General features: G+C 53.4%; 1 protein-coding gene across 1 annotated transcript in view; it reads right to left on the reverse strand.

The window, feature by feature from the left end:
- HIF3A (hypoxia inducible factor 3, alpha subunit) overlaps positions 1 to 14,695 on the reverse strand; it is a 37,994-nt gene extending 23,299 nt beyond the window's left edge. Inside the window, exons 1-4 of the mRNA XM_015419679.1 lie at positions 14,633 to 14,695; positions 9,874 to 10,081; positions 8,461 to 8,595; positions 2,896 to 2,980 (exon numbers count right to left, since the gene is read on the reverse strand). Of these exons, the coding sequence (XP_015275165.1) occupies positions 2,896 to 2,980; positions 8,461 to 8,595; positions 9,874 to 10,081; positions 14,633 to 14,676 (472 nt within the window). The 5' untranslated portion in view covers positions 14,677 to 14,695. The remainder of the gene's footprint in view (positions 1 to 2,895; positions 2,981 to 8,460; positions 8,596 to 9,873; positions 10,082 to 14,632) is intronic.
- Between the last annotated feature and the right edge of the window lie 1,972 nt (positions 14,696 to 16,667).

Below are 16,667 nucleotides of genomic sequence, written 5' to 3' on the forward strand. Positions count from 1 at the left end.
AAAAAATAAACAAATAAAAAAAATTAATAAAAAATATATATATTTTTAAAAAGTAGAATTTTTGCTCACAAGACTCCACAGCTTAGAGGGAACATTGACGGAGAGTAGTTGGTTCGTCTTCGTCTCGGGGGGAACTTTTAACGGACCAAACAGACAAAAACAGACCCCTGCCCCAAGGGGATTACACATCTTGATTTTTGACACAGAGACAACAGAGAGGAAAAATATGGAGGATCCCGGACTCCCTGGCAGAAATTCCTGGAGATCTGGGGAGGGCAGGGTTTGTGGAAGGAAAGGGGGCCCAACAGGGCGTAACGCCACAGAGTCCACCCTCCAAAGCAGCCATTTCCTCCAGGGGAACTGATCTCTGTCGTCTGGAAATTGGCAGCAATTCCGGAGGATCCCCAGGCCCCATCTGGAGGTAACGGAGCTCACGCGATGCAGCGATTGGAGAACTGAGCTGGGATAGGGGAGACCTGAGTTCGAGTCCTCACTCAGCCACGAAGCGCACAGGGTGATCTCGGGCCAGTCACCCGCAAACAAACTCTCTGCCGATGCAGGGAGAAGAAAACGGAGGAGGAGAGGGACCACGTAGGTCTTCCTGGAGGTTATAATGAGACAGGCAGGTCAAGCCATTTTGGGGAGCAGATGCTAGGAAGGGGAACCTTTCTCTGACCCGGACCCAGCAGAACAAATAAACTAACGGGCCGATTCTCTAGAAGACAGCTTCGTTACACTGAGACGAGAATACTATAAGCGGCTGCAACTACGTCACACGCTATGGAGGCTTGGTTTGACCTACAGTTTCCAGGTCCTCGTGGGAATTGGGGGGGGGGGTTAGGGTTGCCAGATCCAGGTTGGGAAACTTCTGGAGATTTGGGGGTGACCCTCCAAAGCAGCCATTTTCTCCAGAGGAACGGATCTCTGTCGTCTGGAAATTGGCAGCAATTCCGGAGGATTCCCAGGCCCCATCTGGAGGTCATGGAGCTCACGCAGTGCAGCGACTGGATAGCTGAGCCAGGTAGGGGAGACCTGAGTTTGAGTCCTCACTCAGCCACGGAGCTCACAGGGTGATCTCGGGCCAGTCGCCCGCAAACAAACTCTCTGCCGATGCAGGGAGGAGAAAACGGGGAGCCTGGGGAGGACAGGGACCTCAGTGGATCACAGAGTTCACCCTCCAAAGCTCTACCACTGAGCTACAGCCCCTCTTCATGGCTCTCCAGGCTCTCAGGCTGGGGTCTTTCCCACCACCTCCTGCCAGGCCCTTTTAAACGGAGATGCCGGGGATTGAACCTGGGATCTTCTGCATGCCAAGCAGAGGCTCTACTACTGAGCCATGGCCCCTCCCCTGATCTCTGTTGTCTGGAGATGAGCTGTAATTCCAGGGGGTCTCCAGGTCCAACCTAGAGGCTGGCATCCCTGGACTGCAAGGATTATACAATTGCGGTCGAGGCAAGGTGAGGTTTTAAGAAGGGCGGGGGGACATCCTGCAGGTGTTCTGGGAAGCCATTCTAGGAACAAGACAGTTCTAGGTGGGTTGCCGTGTCAGTCTGAAACAGCAGAACAGATTTAGAGTCCAGCGGGGCACCTTTAAGACCAACAAAGGTTTATTCAAGGCATGAGATTTCGTGTGCAAGGCACACTTTATCAAATACATTGGAAAGGAAGCTAGATTTCAAACTTATGGACAGAGGCTGGACAACAAACCATGTAGCATGACGAAGATGCTTTAAGACTGAAGACAGCGATTGGACGGGGCGCGGGATGGACACTCAGAGGCAGAGATTTCATTTCTGCTTTCTTTTCTTTATTTTTTAAAAAATCCATGTTGCTAGTCCTGAAGGTGTCTGAATAGGATTGCCGGGTCTGGGTTGGGAAATACCTGGAGACTTTGGGGGTGGAGCGGGGGCGGGGTTGGGGGAGGGGAGGGGCCTCAGCGTACCACAGTGCCGTAGAGTCCACCCTTCAAAGCAGCCCTTTCCCCCAGGGGAGCTGATCTCTGTCGGCCGGAGACCAGTTGTAATTCCGGAAAATCTCCAGGCCCCACCTGGAGGCTGGCAACCCAACATCTTTTCCTGTGCCACTTTCCTGACCCCGGGGGGGGGGATCTGTTTGCCCAGCTGGGGGGGCTGTGTGTGTCGAGTTCAGCATGTGGCAGATTTCATTTTCGCTTTCTTTACTTAAAAAAAAACATCCACGTTGCTAGTCCTGAAGGTGTCTGAATAGGGCTGCCACGTCGGAGGGGCCTCCGCGTGGTCCAGTGACACAGAGTCCACCCTTCAAAGCAGCCCTTTCCCCCAGGGGAGCTGACCTCTGTCGGCTGGAGACCAGTTGTAATCAGTGTTCCTTCTAAGCTGAGTTAGTGTGAGCCAGCTCACAGTTTTTTAGCCTCCGGCTCACCCCTTTTTGGCTCCGCTCAGGAAGGAGGGCTCCAGAGCAAACTAATTTATGCCGCAGCCAAACTGCTCGCTCACCAGTTTAATGCCAGAAGCTCACACTGTGGAATTTTTGCTCACAAGACTCCACAGCTTAGAGGGAACATTGCCTGTGAGGTAGGCGGGGCTCAGAGAGCCAGGCCCCACCTGGAGGCTGGCAACCCAATCTCCCCAAGATTCAAGCTTCGGGGGGGTGATTACACTTTACCGGCTCAGGCGCTTCGGAGGGGGGGGCCAAGCCTAGACTGCAACCACTAGACTACAATCTAGCGTATTTATGTCATTCTAGAAATCAAAGAACCCCGTTTTAGAAATAAGATACGCATTATTGCAGCGCTCTAGACGGCGTGTACGGTAACTGCCTGCATACAAAGGGGAGGCCCCACGCTGACGAGTCTGTTATTAGTCCCGCAGATGGGGGGGGGGGCGCCTGCAAATACCGGCTGCGTGCGGAACTCACCCTGCCTGGGGCTCAGTACATCTTGCAGTTCTTCCTGATCGCAGGGATGAATGAAATCAAAGACGCTGTGGCCAATGAGCTCCAGCTAGTGGGAGGAAAAGGGAAAATAAGAATCGAGGGGGGGGGGAGTGGGGAGGTCGGAGGCAGTGCGCCCTTCCCATGAAACATGACGCCACATGCGAGGAACATGTGCGTGCGGGAGACCATCTCTGCCAAGAGCGAGCCGATTGGCTGGGGCATCCTCGGAGACGGCCAATCGGGAATCGCAACACCCCCCCCCCTTGTGTTCCCTTTCCCGTCTTCCCACGTATTGTCATTAAGAACTCGAAAGCCGAGAGTCACATACATATTGGGGAAGAAAAACGTCCTCCGAAGGCCTTTGATAGGCAGCAGAAAAGAATGCCTTTCGATTACAAAAGGGAAGACAAAAATAAAATGAAATAAAGGGAGACTATTTGGCAGAAACACTCAAGTCGACATGCTGGAAGCAAATATAATTACTCTGTTTTCGAAGGGAAAAATGAGGCTTTGGTGAATTTTGATGGGTGAATTGGAGCATTTAAACCTCGGCCCTGCTAAGGCAATTTTCCTTGGAGGGAAGGATTATAGTTCCAAAAAGTAAATAAATGGTGGCCGTCGTGTTTTAAATTCTCCAGCAGAACAGAAAATGTCAATTAAGAAATCTATTTGCTGTTGGGGTGTGTGTGTGTGTGGAATTAATAAGTCTCTCTGAAACGTACAGAGAAAAATGCCGGCATTGTTGAACAAGGTTGAAAGAACTTTTTGTATTTTTATTTTAAATCTGGAAAAGTTCCCAATGCTCAGGAATAATGAGCACAGAAAAGAAAGCCAAGCCCCTCTAAGAGCGTCAGAAGAGCCCTGGTGGATCAGACCAGTGGTCCATCTTGACTAGCATCCTGTCTCACACAAGTGGCCAGCCAGTTCCTCTGGAGGGCCAACAACAGGGCAGAGGCCGAGGCCTTCATAAGAACATCAGAAGAGCCCTGCTGGGTCAGACCAGTGAGGGCCCATCTAGTCCAGCATACTGACTTACACAGGGGCCAACCAGTTCCTTGGGAGGTCCAACAACAGGGCAGAGAGGCCGAGGCCTTCCTAAGACCCTAAGAAGAGCCCTGCTGGATCAGACCACAAGTCCATCCAGTCCAGCATCCTGCCTCATGCAGTGGCCAGCCAGTTCCTCTGGAGGACCAGCAGCAGGGCAGAGAGGTCAAGCCTTCAAAAGAACATCAGCAGAGCCCTGCTGGGTCAGACCAGTGACGGTCCATCTAGTCCAGCATACTGACTTACACAGTGGCCAACCAGTTCCCCTGGAGGTCCAACAAACAGGGCACAGAGGTCGAGGCCTTCCCCTGACAGGAACATCAGAAGAGCCCTGCTGGATCAGACCAGGGAGGGTCCATCTAGTCCAGCCTCCTGTCTCACACGTTGTCCAACTAGTTCCTCGGGAGGTCCAACAACAAGGGAGAGAGGCCGAGGCCTTCATAAGAACATCAGAAGAGCCCTGCTGGATCAGACCAGTGGTCCACCTAGTCCAGTATCCTGTCTCACACAGTGGCCAACCAGATCCTCTGGGGCAGAGAGGCTGAGGCCTACATAAGAACACCAGAAGAGCTCTGCTGGATCAGACCAGTGAGGGTCCATCTAGTCCAGCATACTGACTTACACAGTGGCCAACAAGTTCCTCTGGAGGGCCAACAACAACAGGGCAGAGAGGCCGAGGCCTTCCCCTGAGGTTGCCTCCTGGCTCTGGGATTCAGAGGATTAGGGCCTCTGAATGTGGAGGTTCCCCTCAGCCACCACAGCTAGTATACTTATCCGCCTGATGGATCGATCTAATCCCCTTTTAAAGCCATCTATGCCCGTGAGCCATGGCTCTTTTAGTAGCAGGAACTCTTTTGCATATTAGGTGAAACACCCCTAATGTAGCCAGTCCTCCAAGAGCTTACCGTAGCCCCTGTAAGAAGAGCTCTGTAAGCTCTTGGGGTATTGGCTACATTAGGGGGTGTCGCCTAATATGCAGAGGAGTTCCTGCTACAAAAAGAGCCCTGTGACCATCAATACATCTCCCGACGGCGAATTCCACGTCGCAATCACTTGTCGTGTAAAGAAGTATTCCCTTTTTGTCCGTCCTGACACTACCGCCCACCAGCTTTATTGGATACCCTAGAGTTCTAGACATTGGGGAGACAGAGAAAAAGTTCTCTTTCTCAACTCTCTCCATCCCGTGCATGATGTTATAAACCTCTATCACGTCCCTCCTTCGTTGTCTCTTTCCCAAACTGAAAAGTCCCAGACTCTTCAGCCTTTCTTCACAGAGAAGAGAAGAAGAAGAGGAGATTGGATTTATACCCCACCCTTCACTACCGGAAGGAGTTCAGGTGGCTTATACTCAATGCTCCCTCTAAGCTGTGTAGTCTTGTGAGCAAAAATTCTACTTTGTGAGCTACTGGCATTAAAATTGTGAGCAAGAGAGTTGGTAACTGCATAAATTAGTTTGCTCTGAAGCCCTCCTTCCTGAGCTAAGACAAAAATGTGTGAGCTGGAGGCTAAAAAACTGTGAGCTAGCTCACACTAACTCAGCTTAGAGGGAACACTGCTTATAGTCCCTTCCCCTCCCCACACCCTGTGAGGTAAGTGGGGCTGAGAGAGCCCCCTCGAGGACTGCCCGTGACAGAACAGCTATGAGAGAACTTGTAACTGACCCAAGGTCACGCCAGCAGCTGCACGTGGAGGAGTGGGGAATCGAACCCGATTCTCCCAGATTAGAGTCTGCACCCCTAACCACTACACCAAACTGGCTCTCAGGTAGGTGGGGCTGAGAGTTCTAAGGGAACCGTGACTGGCCCAAGGTCACCTTCGTGTGGTGGAGGAGTGGGGAATCGAACCCGATTCTCCCAGATTAGAGTCTGCACCCCTAACCACTACACCAAACTGGCTCTCAGGTAGGTGGGGCTGAGAGTTCTAAGGGAACCGTGACTGGCCCAAGGTCACCTTCGTGTGGTGGAGGAGTGGGGAATCGAACCCGATTCTCCCAGATTAGAGTCTGCACCCCTAACCACTACACCAAACTGGCTCTCCAGAGTTTATAGAACACTGAGATTGCAAGAGACCAGTTTCGTTGCATATCAAGTTCCCAAATCCTGTCCCGCACTCGAAGGTCAGTGTTGCAGAATGGGGTAGAATTGATGGACTAGAAATGGGCAAACCTGGTTTCGGATCCTCCTCACGGAGTGGATCTTGGGCTGGTCTTTCTCACTCAAGCCAAATAACCCAACCTCGCAGGGTTGCTATGCGGACAAAATGAATAGGGGCACAACTTAATGCTCCCTCCAAGCTGTGGAGTCTTGTGAGTGGAAATTCTACTTTGTGAGCTGCTGGCATTCAAGTGGTGAGCGAGCGATTGGGCTGCTGCATGAATTGGTTTGCTCTGGAGCCCTCCTTCCTGAGCGGAGACAAAAATGTGTGAGCCGGAGGCTAAGACACTGTGAGCTAGCTCACACTAACTCAGCTTAGAGGGAACAATGGACAAGACTATACACCTACCTAAGCTCCTTGGAGTTTAGTTCAGAAAAGAGACGATTCAGGGAGGATATGATAGAGGTTTATAAAATTATGCATTGGGTGAAGAGAGCTGATAGAGACCACTTTTTCTCCCTTTCCCAAAATGCTAGAATTCCAGGGCATCCGATGAAGCTGACGGGCAGGAGGTTCAGAATGGACAAAAGGAAACACTACTTTACACAGAGAGTGAATAAAATGTGGAACTCACTGCCAGATGATGCAGTGATGGCTGCAAGAATAAACAGCTTGAAAAGAGGATTACACAGATCCATGGAGGACAAGTCTACCAGGGGCTACGAGCCATGGTGGCTAAATGGAACCTCCACATTCAGAGAGAGTCAGCCTCTGAATCCCAGTGCCAGGGGGCAACCTCAGGGGAAGGCCTCGGCCTCTCTGCCCTGTCTATTGGTCCTCCAGAGGAACTGGCTGGCTACTGTGTGAGACAGGATGCTGGACTAGATAAACATATGGAGCAAAGGTCCATCAGTGGCTATTAGCCACAAGGTATAGATAGGGACTCTGGGGCAAGTGATGCTCTGTCATCTTGGTGCTTGGGGGGGGTCAACAGTGGGAGGGCTTCTAATGTCCTGGCCCCACTGTTGGACCTCCTGATGGCAGTGGTATTTCTGGCCACTGTGTAATACAGAGTGTTGGACTGGATGGGCCTTTGGCCTGATCCAACATTGGGGTCTCTTATGTTCTTATGACCACTGGTCTGACCTAGCAGGGTTCTTCTGATGTTCTTCTGAAGGCCTCGTCTCTCTCTGCCCTGTTGTTGGCCCTCCAGAGGAGCTGGCTGGCCGCTGTGTGAGACAGGATGCTGGACTGGATGGACCCTCACTGGTCTGATCCAGCAGGGTTCTTCTGATGCTCTTATCAGGGGAAGGCCTCGGCCTCTCTGCCCCATTGTTGGCCCTCCAGAGGAACTGGCTGGCCCCTGTGTGAGTGTGAGACAGGATGCTGGATTAGATGGACCTTCACTGGTCTGACCCAGCAGGGTTCTTCTGATGTCCTTATCAGGGGAAGGCCTCGGCCTCTCTGCCCCATTGTTGGCCCTCCAGGGGAACTGGCTGGCCTCTGTGTGAGACAGGATGCTGGATTAGATGGACCTTCACTGGTCTGACCCAGCAGGGCTCTCCTGATGTTCTTCTCAGGGGAAGGCCTCGGCCTCCCTGCCCTGTTGTTGGCCCTCCAGAGGAACTGGCTGGCTACTGTGTGAGACAGGAGGCTGGACTGGATGGACCCTCACTGGTCTGACCCAGCAGGGCTCTTCTGATGTTCTTATCAGGGGAAGGCCTCGGCCTCCCTGCCCTGTTGTTGGCCCTCCAGAGAAACTGGTTGGCCCCTGTGTGAGATGGGATGCTGGACTGGATGGACCCTCACTGGTCTGACCCAGCAGGGCTCTCCTGATGTTCTTCTCAGGGGAAGGCCTCGGCCTCCCTGCCCTGCTGTTGGCCCTCCAGAGGAACTGGCTGGCCCCTGTGTGAGACAGGAGGCTGGACTGGATGGACCCTCACTGGTCTGACCCAGCAGGGCTCTTCTGATGTTCTTCTCAGGGGAAGGCCTCGGCCTCCCTGCCCTGTTGCTGGCCCTCCAGAAGAACCAGTTGGCCCCTGTGTGAGACCGGATGCTGGACTGAATGGACCCTCCCTGCTCTGACCCAGCAGGGCTCTTCTGAGGAGCGGTAAGATAGGAAGCCTCTGTACAAAGCCAGCAGAAGTGCTGGTGGCACGGACCCGATGCTCCAGCCCAGCAACTCCCACACCGCTAGGCACACGGCCCCTGTGCTGCTGCTGCTGCTGCGAGTTCAGATCCTGCTTCTCCAGCCGTGGCAGATCCGGCGTCCCCTCTGCTGCCTGCCCCAGCCACACATTCCCCACCGGTCTGGCAGAACAATGAAAGAACCAGGCTCAGTCATCCACCCTGAGCGGTGCCCTGCTTGCCTCCCAACGCTGCCGGGCAGCCCGAAAGCAGCCCCCTCACCTGGCTGAGGCCCAGGTGCTTGTTGACATTCTCGGAGAGGTAGATCATGTCACCTTCCTCTGTCAGGACCATGAGGAAGCCGTCCAGGGCCTTCAGGTAATAGGCGTCCACCTGCTCCTCCGCTTCCACTTCGTTCTTCCAGTCCCCTGCAACAAAGACACAGGAGAGAGTAGGGGCGGGGAGCAGGACTGTTCACCGATCGGCGAAGCGCGCCCCTGGACGGATCCGCAACCCCCCGATCCAAAGAACGCCCTGACCCCCGAGACTGCGTCCGGATGAACGCAGGCCTCATCCTGCTTTCCCAGAATTCCCTGAAAGAAAGGCTCCCTCCCGCAACAAGGAGCCTGCTTCGAGCAGGCGTCCCCAACGCGGTGCCCGTGGGCGCCATCTGGCACCTTTCCTGGTGCCCGCCTAGTGTTTTTAGAAAGTAGGCAGGGCCAGGTGGAGCTTCTGCCCACCAAGGATTCTGATGGGCTTTTGGGAGTTTGATTGGCTGTGGAGGTTTCTTTTTTAAAAAATACATTGCTTTGGCAGAAGCTGCCATCGGTGCACGAAGATCTTCACCGTGTGATCAAAGGGGAGCTGTGGCAGAACGCCAAAGGTGCCCATGGGCTGGAAAAAGCTGGGGACTTCTGGCTAAGACCACTGTATGCACAGAGCACTGGAGAATAACAAAGGAAGAAGAAGAAGAGGAGGAGGAGGAGATTGGATTTATACCCCGCCCTTCACTACCCACAGGAGTCTCAGAGCGGCTCACAATCTCCTTTCCCTTCCCCTCCCCACAGCAGACACCCTGGGAGGCAGGTGGGGCTGAGACAGATCTCTCGAGGACTGCTCCTGAGAGAACAGCTCTGAGAGAACTTGTGACTGACCCAAGGTCACACCAGCAGCTGGACGTGGAGGAGGGGGGAATCGAACCCCGGTTCTCCCAGATTAGAGTCCGCACTCTTAACCACCACACCAAACTGGCTCTCAAAAAGGACGTGTGGGAGGGGTGAGTAGGCAGAGGAGGAAAGGAGATGCCAGTTGGGGGGCAGAGGCGAAGGGGCCCAGACATCCTGCCCTGGAGCTGGCCCTGGACCCCAGAACGTAGTCTGGGGGGGGGGATGAGATGCGTCCCCAGACTTTATACCCATCTCCCAGCACACTAGAGAGGTTGCAAGCAATGCTCCCTCTGAGCTGTGGAGTCTTATGAGTAAAAATTCTATTTTGTGAGCTACTGGCATTAAATTCGTGAGCGAACGAGTTGACTCCTGCATAGATTAGTTTGCTCTGGAGCCCTCCTTCCTGAGCCGAGACAAAAACCTGTGAGCTGGAGGCTAAAAAAAACTGTGAGCTGGCTCAGGGTGACTCAGCTTAGGGGGCACACTGGTTGCAAGTCGGTCCCACCCCCCACCCCACCCTGAAGGGGGCACACGCGGGGTCCTTACCGGAGGTCAGCAGCTTGTGCATCCTCAGGTAGCTGATGGTCAGGCGCATGATGGAGGCCTTGTCCAGGTGGGCGCTGACCCCCCGGGCGAAGGGCAAGGTGTGGGCCAGCTGGTAGAACACTTCCGTCTCCTTGCTGCGGCGGCATCGCGCTGCGTCCCGCGACTTCTCCTTCCGGATCTCTGTGGTGGATCTGCGGGGGAGGAGAGAGCGCACGGGGTCAAATCCGGCATCTTGTGCCGAACCATTCCGGGGTCCCACCAAACCAGCCGCCAGCGCGCCTCGCTTCTGAAGCCGGCCTTCGGAGACGGAGCTGCTCTGGGAACGGACACTGCCCGATCTGAGAGGTTAGCGGCTCCCCCAAAGGGGATCCGGTCAGCAGTGTATCGCCTGAACAATGACGGGGGTCCCCAACATGGCGCCCCTGGGCACCACAGCACCCGCTGACACCATTCCTGGTGCCCGCCAATCGCTTTTAGAAAGTGGGGAGGGACTAGGTGGAGGGCTTGCCCAGTGGCGCTTCTGGGCGACTGTGCGGACAAAAAGGCTGTTGCGGGTTTCTGGGTAAAAGGTTTCCCTTGCTCGAAAGCCAGTCGAGTCCGACTCTAGGGTTGCGGTGCTCATCTCCGTTTCCAAGCCGAAGAGCCAGCGCTGTCCGAAGACGTTTCCGTGGTCACGTGGCCCGGCATGACTAGATGCCGAGGCCCACGGAACGCTGTTACCTTCCCACTGAAGTGGTACCTATTTCTCTACTTGCAATTTCTTGCTTTCAAACTGCTAGGTTGGCAGGAGACAACTTAGTTACTCCCTTAAATCCACTGGTTGAAAGTTCTTTCTCCCCACAAACCACAGAGAAGTTTTCTAAACAATGGTTTAACCCTGGATTATAATCCCAGTTCCTGGGGAAGACGTTTAGCTCAGGACTGGGATCCCAGCTGCCCAGTCCAGGCAGGGGGTCCCCCAATTTGGAGCGGGCTTCCCTGCTGCCAGCCAGGTGGCTGGCGGGGAAAAGTCCCACCCCCAAATGACATTTTTGGGGCACTTCCGGTAAAACCAGCAGTATCACCCCGACACGATGACATCACCCAGGTGTGCCATCATCATGCTGGAAATGTGTGGGGGGACATTCTGGTATCTGGACAAACTCTATGGTTTTGAGGGCAAAAGACCCATAAAGTTTCACCCAAATTCCAGAGCATCCCTGTGTGATGTTTCCAGCATGATGACATCACTTCTGAGTGATGCCACCGCATTGGGGACATTGTGTGACATCCCCCACCTCCCAGAATGCCCCCAAAGCTCCCCACTGGCAGAGGTAAGGGACCTGGCAACCCTACCCAGGAACCTGAATTCGGCCATCAGAGTTAACTAGGGTTGCCAGTCTCCAGGGGCTGGCTGGAGATCTCCCAGAATTACAACCGGTCTCTAGGTAAAAGAGATCTTTTCCACTGGAGAAAATGGCTGCATTCAAAGATGGACTCTATGGTATTACACCCCTCTGAGGTCTATGCCCAAACCCTGTCCTCCTCCCGGCTCCACCCCCAAAATCTCCAGGAATTTCACAGTTTAGATCTGGCAACTCTACCTGGGTTAACTGTAATGAAAAGCAGAAGAGTTCAATCATATGAGAAGAAGGAAGAATGCAACATCAAGCCAGTTTCATGCCCACCACTAACAAAACATTGTTTCTGCATAACTTGTGAATAGTGTTTCTCTGTTGAGGCCATAACCATACAAATAAAATATCTAAATCTATTTAAGATATAGATGCTTATGTATAACACATACCACAGTACATTTTAGGTAGTGCATGGTCATAATTTAAGCAATTATTTTAAAACTTCGGTCTGATCCAGCAGGGCTCTTCTGTAGTTCATATGAAGGTCTCAGCCCCCATGCCCTGTTGTTGGCCATACAGAGGAGCTGGTTGGCCACCATGTGAGGCAGGATGCTAGACTAGATGGACCACTGGTCTGATCCAGCAGGGCTCTTCTGTAGTTCATATGAAGGTCTCAGCCCCCATGCCCTGTTCTTGGCCATACAGAGGAGCTGGTTGGCCACCATGTGAGGCAGGATGCTAGACTAGATGGACCACTGGTCTGATCCAGCAAGACTCTTCTGATGTTCTTATCAGGGGAAGGCCTCGGCCTCTCTGCCCTGTTGTTGGCCTTCCAGAAGAACTGGTTAGCCACTGTGTGAGACAGGATGCGGGAGTAGATGGACCACTGGTCTGAACCAGCAGGGCCCTTCTTCTTATCCTGTTCTTCTCAAAAGCTCAAGCCAGCATACACCGTTTCCCCATCTCCTTCCACTTGCTGTTCAAAACAATCCTGCAAGGTAGGGTAGGGCGAGAAATTGGGATTTTAGCCCAAGAGGACAAACCTCCTCCTTTAGCATCAGTTTATGCCCCTCGTTCTAACCACAGCACCACACTCGTTTCTCTTTGAGGTTATCAGGTGTAAAACCACACACACAAAGTTTCTGAAACACACCCCGAATATCCCATTACGATGGCACATTGTCCACCTTCACGGAGGACTGTGATTTGCCTCGAGACTCATCTGGAAATGCAGACGGTAAAGGAAGCTGCTAAACACACGAAACAAAACCAAGTTCACACGCTCTCCCACAACACCCATCTACAGCCCTATCTATCACACGCACCCCTACTTTCCCTCCATCAGGGCAATATCCTGGGAGTTCTCTCCCTTTTACCCTCAAACTGATCTTTCAGGGTAGGCCAGAAACAAGTGACAGAGAGCAAGGCCAGCCAGCCAAGTTATCGTGACAAAACAGGAACCCGGGTTTTCCCGCCCGGCTCTAAACAAGACTTCGCACTCAGTGCCGGCTCCATGAATTTAACCAGGAAGAGGTGGGGTTCACAAGCCATTTGTGCTCTCGTGCGGCCTCCAACCTCCTCAGGTGCTCCGTGCCAAAAGTTCACAATCCTGGCCAAAGTTCCCTCTAAGCTAAGATAGTGTGAGCTAGCTCACCGTTTTTTAGCCTCCAGCTCACACGTTTTTGCCTTAGCTCAGGAAGGAGGGCTCCAGGGCAAACTAATGGATGCAGCAGCCAAATTGCTCGCTCACGGCTTTAATGCCAGCAGCTCACAAAGTAGAATTTTTGCTCACAAGACTCCACAGCTTAGAGGGAACATTGGTCCTGGCTGACCCCCTGGATCCGGCCCCAAATACACACTGGCTCCAACGGTGTACAAAAACTGCACAAGCAATCTCCACCAAGAGCTACGCATCTTAGCCACGCACTTAACACTAAACGCGCCCTTTCCGCAACTGCGTATCCCTCCCTCAAGACGCACCCCCACAACCAACGTACGCTCTTTCCACAACTGGAAAACACAATCGTTACACCAGAGAAGCACACACGCCCCGCTCGCTTACAGAACAGAGCGTCTCCCGACAGGCTGATACATGGCGAACGCTCTGCCCCACCCCGGGTCTTCCCGCAACGGGCCCACAAAAACAGAAGTCCCGCCTAGAAACCCGTTCTTTAAAAAAAATGAAATGAACATCTCGGACTTTTCTTCCAAGACGATTGCAGGGAAATCCCATACAGGAAGAAAGAAACCCACGTAGAGCAAGGAAGAGGTGCAGATGGATTAGAGGTTGCGGTGAGAAGAGCCCACGAGGATAGTAGGTTCCTTGCCACAGTCAAAAGCTATATCCCAGTATTTGGATTCCAACTATTTCGATTGAGCATGCCGGTCAATTCTAGCCCCCCGGTATCCGCCCCTCACTCCCGTCTTCATAAAGATACCCCAATTCTAATCTCTTTCCTGCACCCCAAACGTTTTGCCTGATCCTGCACTATTTAGGTGGAGTAAGTCTATCTCAGCTCTTCCCGCAGCATTTCCTTCCAGATCAATTGCCCTCTCCGGGTCCAGAACCCGGTTCTCGCAAGTCCCCCGTTTTGCTCGAACTATTCCAGACACCCTAACCTCCCAAAGCTCTATCCTCTGCGCTGGGAACCCCACTGAACCATTTCTTTACAGATGTCATGGATGAAAAAGACACAGGCAAAGAGAAAAGAGGGGCTCGACCCCTAAATCAATTGCCCTCTCCGGTTCCAGAACCGGGTTCTCGCGTGTCCCCTGTTTTGATCTAGCTATTCCAGACACCCTAGCCTTCCAAAGCTCCATCCTCTGGGCTGACATTCCACAAATCCAGTGAGTTCCCAGGGCTCAGTCACCCCAGAGAACCCCTCTGAGTCGTTTCTTTACAGATGCCACGGATCAAAAAGAAACAGCCAAAGAGAAGACAGGGGCTTGACCCCCCGATGCAGCACACTACAGATTTGCCCTAGAACCCACACAAACAAGCAACCCCGAAGTTCCACAGGATCTTGAAGAGAGAGAACTGGCCCCATCAAACGGATGCCCGTACTACTCCGCAAGATCCCCGTTGCAAGCGTGCGCACCCCGAACGCAGGGAGTGCCATAAAACGTGAGCCGCGGGTCCCTGGAAGGCCACTGCCGCCTCACAAGGGAGTCCCCACACAACTCGTCACACTGTTCCCCACAAAAGCAAGGCTGCAGAGAGCCCTGCAATGCCGCAACCCTGGAATCGGAACGCGTGCCCCGTAGCATGAAAGAACGCTGCATAAACAGATCACGCGCACAAACGCCACTGTGTCCCGTCCAGAAACTTTCACCCCCCCTAGCCCGCATCCAGCCGCAGACAGCCTTCCGTCTCCCCTCACGTGCCAAAAGCACCGTGGCCCTCACCTGTACCATCTCCTGCCCCTCGGCTTCTTCCGCCGCCGCCGCATGCCCTGTGCGCTCCCGCCGGTTCACTCCTGGCGAAGAACAAGCGGGACTTTCAGCTCCCCATGCCTCCCACGGCATGCTTCCACCGTCCCTCCCCACTCCGCTGGTCCCATTAAGGGTACAGCCTGTTCCATTTCTGTCTCCTGGCTCCCTGCCCACGGCTCCGGGCGGCTGAGAACAAGCTGTTTCGCCGCTGGGTACCGCGGCAGTCTTATCTGCTCTCGTTTTACTCATAGGGAAGAGGGGTCACGGAGGAACCATGGCCCCTGGCCAGGTGGGCCGCAGGGCACCAGACGTGGCGGGCGGCGAGCGGAGACTCGTGCGCGGTCACGTGCAAAGAGGCCGCGCGGCTGGGCATGGAAGGGGTGGCAGCCGAAACTTCACCTAGACCGACTGATTGCAACCGAAATTTCGTCAGCTAGCCGAGCGAGCGAGAGGAGACGGGGGAGAGCTCCGGTGTGACTCCCCTGCCCTCGAGAGAGCGGCAAAGGGCTCGGCGGGATACAGAATCTCTGCGGGGTTTTTGAGAAGCGACACGGGGAGACGGAGGTTCATTTCTTTCCTGTTTTTAAAGCGTGATGCTTTCCTGGAAGGGGAATCCTTTGACAATATTCCCAGGCACAGGGGTACGGAACTCTTCCTATACCGGCAGCTTTCCCGCCTCCCCCAACCAATGCTCCCTCTAAGCTGTGGAGTCTTGTGAGCAAAAATGCTACTTCATTAGCCACTGGCATTAAAGTTGTGAGTAAGCCATTTGGCTAGTGCATGAATGAGTTTCCTCTGGAGGAGCCATCCTTCCTGAGTGAAGACAAAAACCTGTGAGCTGGAGGCTAAAAAACTGTGAGCTGGCTCACACTAACTCAGCTTAGAGGGAACACTGTCCCCGACTGGATCCCACCCCCTACCCCTGGCTGAGATCTAAAAATGTTATGTTTGCCCTGAAATTAGCTAAACTCTGCAGATAAACAGAGGCACACTTGCCTCATGAGGTCCAAAAATGACCCTGCGTTTCTAAATACCTTTCGGGGCAAAACCCCTAAGGTGAAACAATTATTTATTTGATTGACTTTACCCTGCCTTTCTCCCCAATGGAAACCCAAGGTGGCTTATGTAATCCTCCCCTCCATTTTATCCTCACAACAACCCTGCGAGGTAGGTCAGGCGGAGAGCATGTGACTGGCCCAAGGTCACCCAGCGCGCTTCCATGGCACAAGTGCAAATTCGAACCTGGATCTTCCCAGATCACGGTCCAACACTTTAACAACAACACCTTCCTGGCTCTCCAAACAAAAGGCACCATTTCCACCCACCCCCGCTCCCAGAACTTTTGCTGCAAAAAAACCAATGTGGGCCTTCTGTTCCTGACGTTAATTTTGGAGGAATGTCTTTCCCAAAGGCAGCCCTTTGTGGAGGAAGCCTCAGACACTGCCTAGAGAACCGATAAAACAGACTTTAAGAAAGACGTGACTGAGGCAGTGTTCCCTCTAAGCTGAGTTAGTGTGAGCCAGCTCATAGTTCTTTAGCCTCCGGCGCACACATTTTTGTCTCCGCTCAGGAAGGAGGGCTCCAGAGCAAACTAATGGATGCAGCGGCCAAATCGCTCGCTCACAACTTTAATGCCCGCAGCTCACCAAGTAGAATGTTTGCTCACAGGACTCCACAGCTTAAAGGGAGCATTGGACTGAGGAATGCAGCAGCTGCTACGGCCAGATAAAGTCGAGGTTCACCCAGCCTAACATGAGATGCTTCAGGGGAACAGGAGCAGGGGGGCAATAACCGTGTGTCCCCCCCGGTAATCCAATCTGATCTATCACTTTTGGGTTTCTGATTCAGTCAGGAGGAGGAGGAGGAGGAGGAGGAGATTGGATTTATACCCCACCCTTCACTACCCGAAGAAGTCAGAGTGGTTTACAGTCTCCTTTCCCTTCCCCTCCCTACAACAGACACCCCGTGAGGTAGAGTGGCCGGCTGGGAGAGCTCTTTTGAGAATTGC

The sequence above is a fragment of the Gekko japonicus genome, unplaced genomic scaffold (assembly GCF_001447785.1).
Source record: "Gekko japonicus isolate JY-2015 unplaced genomic scaffold, Gekko_japonicus_V1.1 scaffold1436, whole genome shotgun sequence".
Taxonomy (NCBI): Eukaryota; Metazoa; Chordata; class Lepidosauria; order Squamata; family Gekkonidae; genus Gekko; species Gekko japonicus.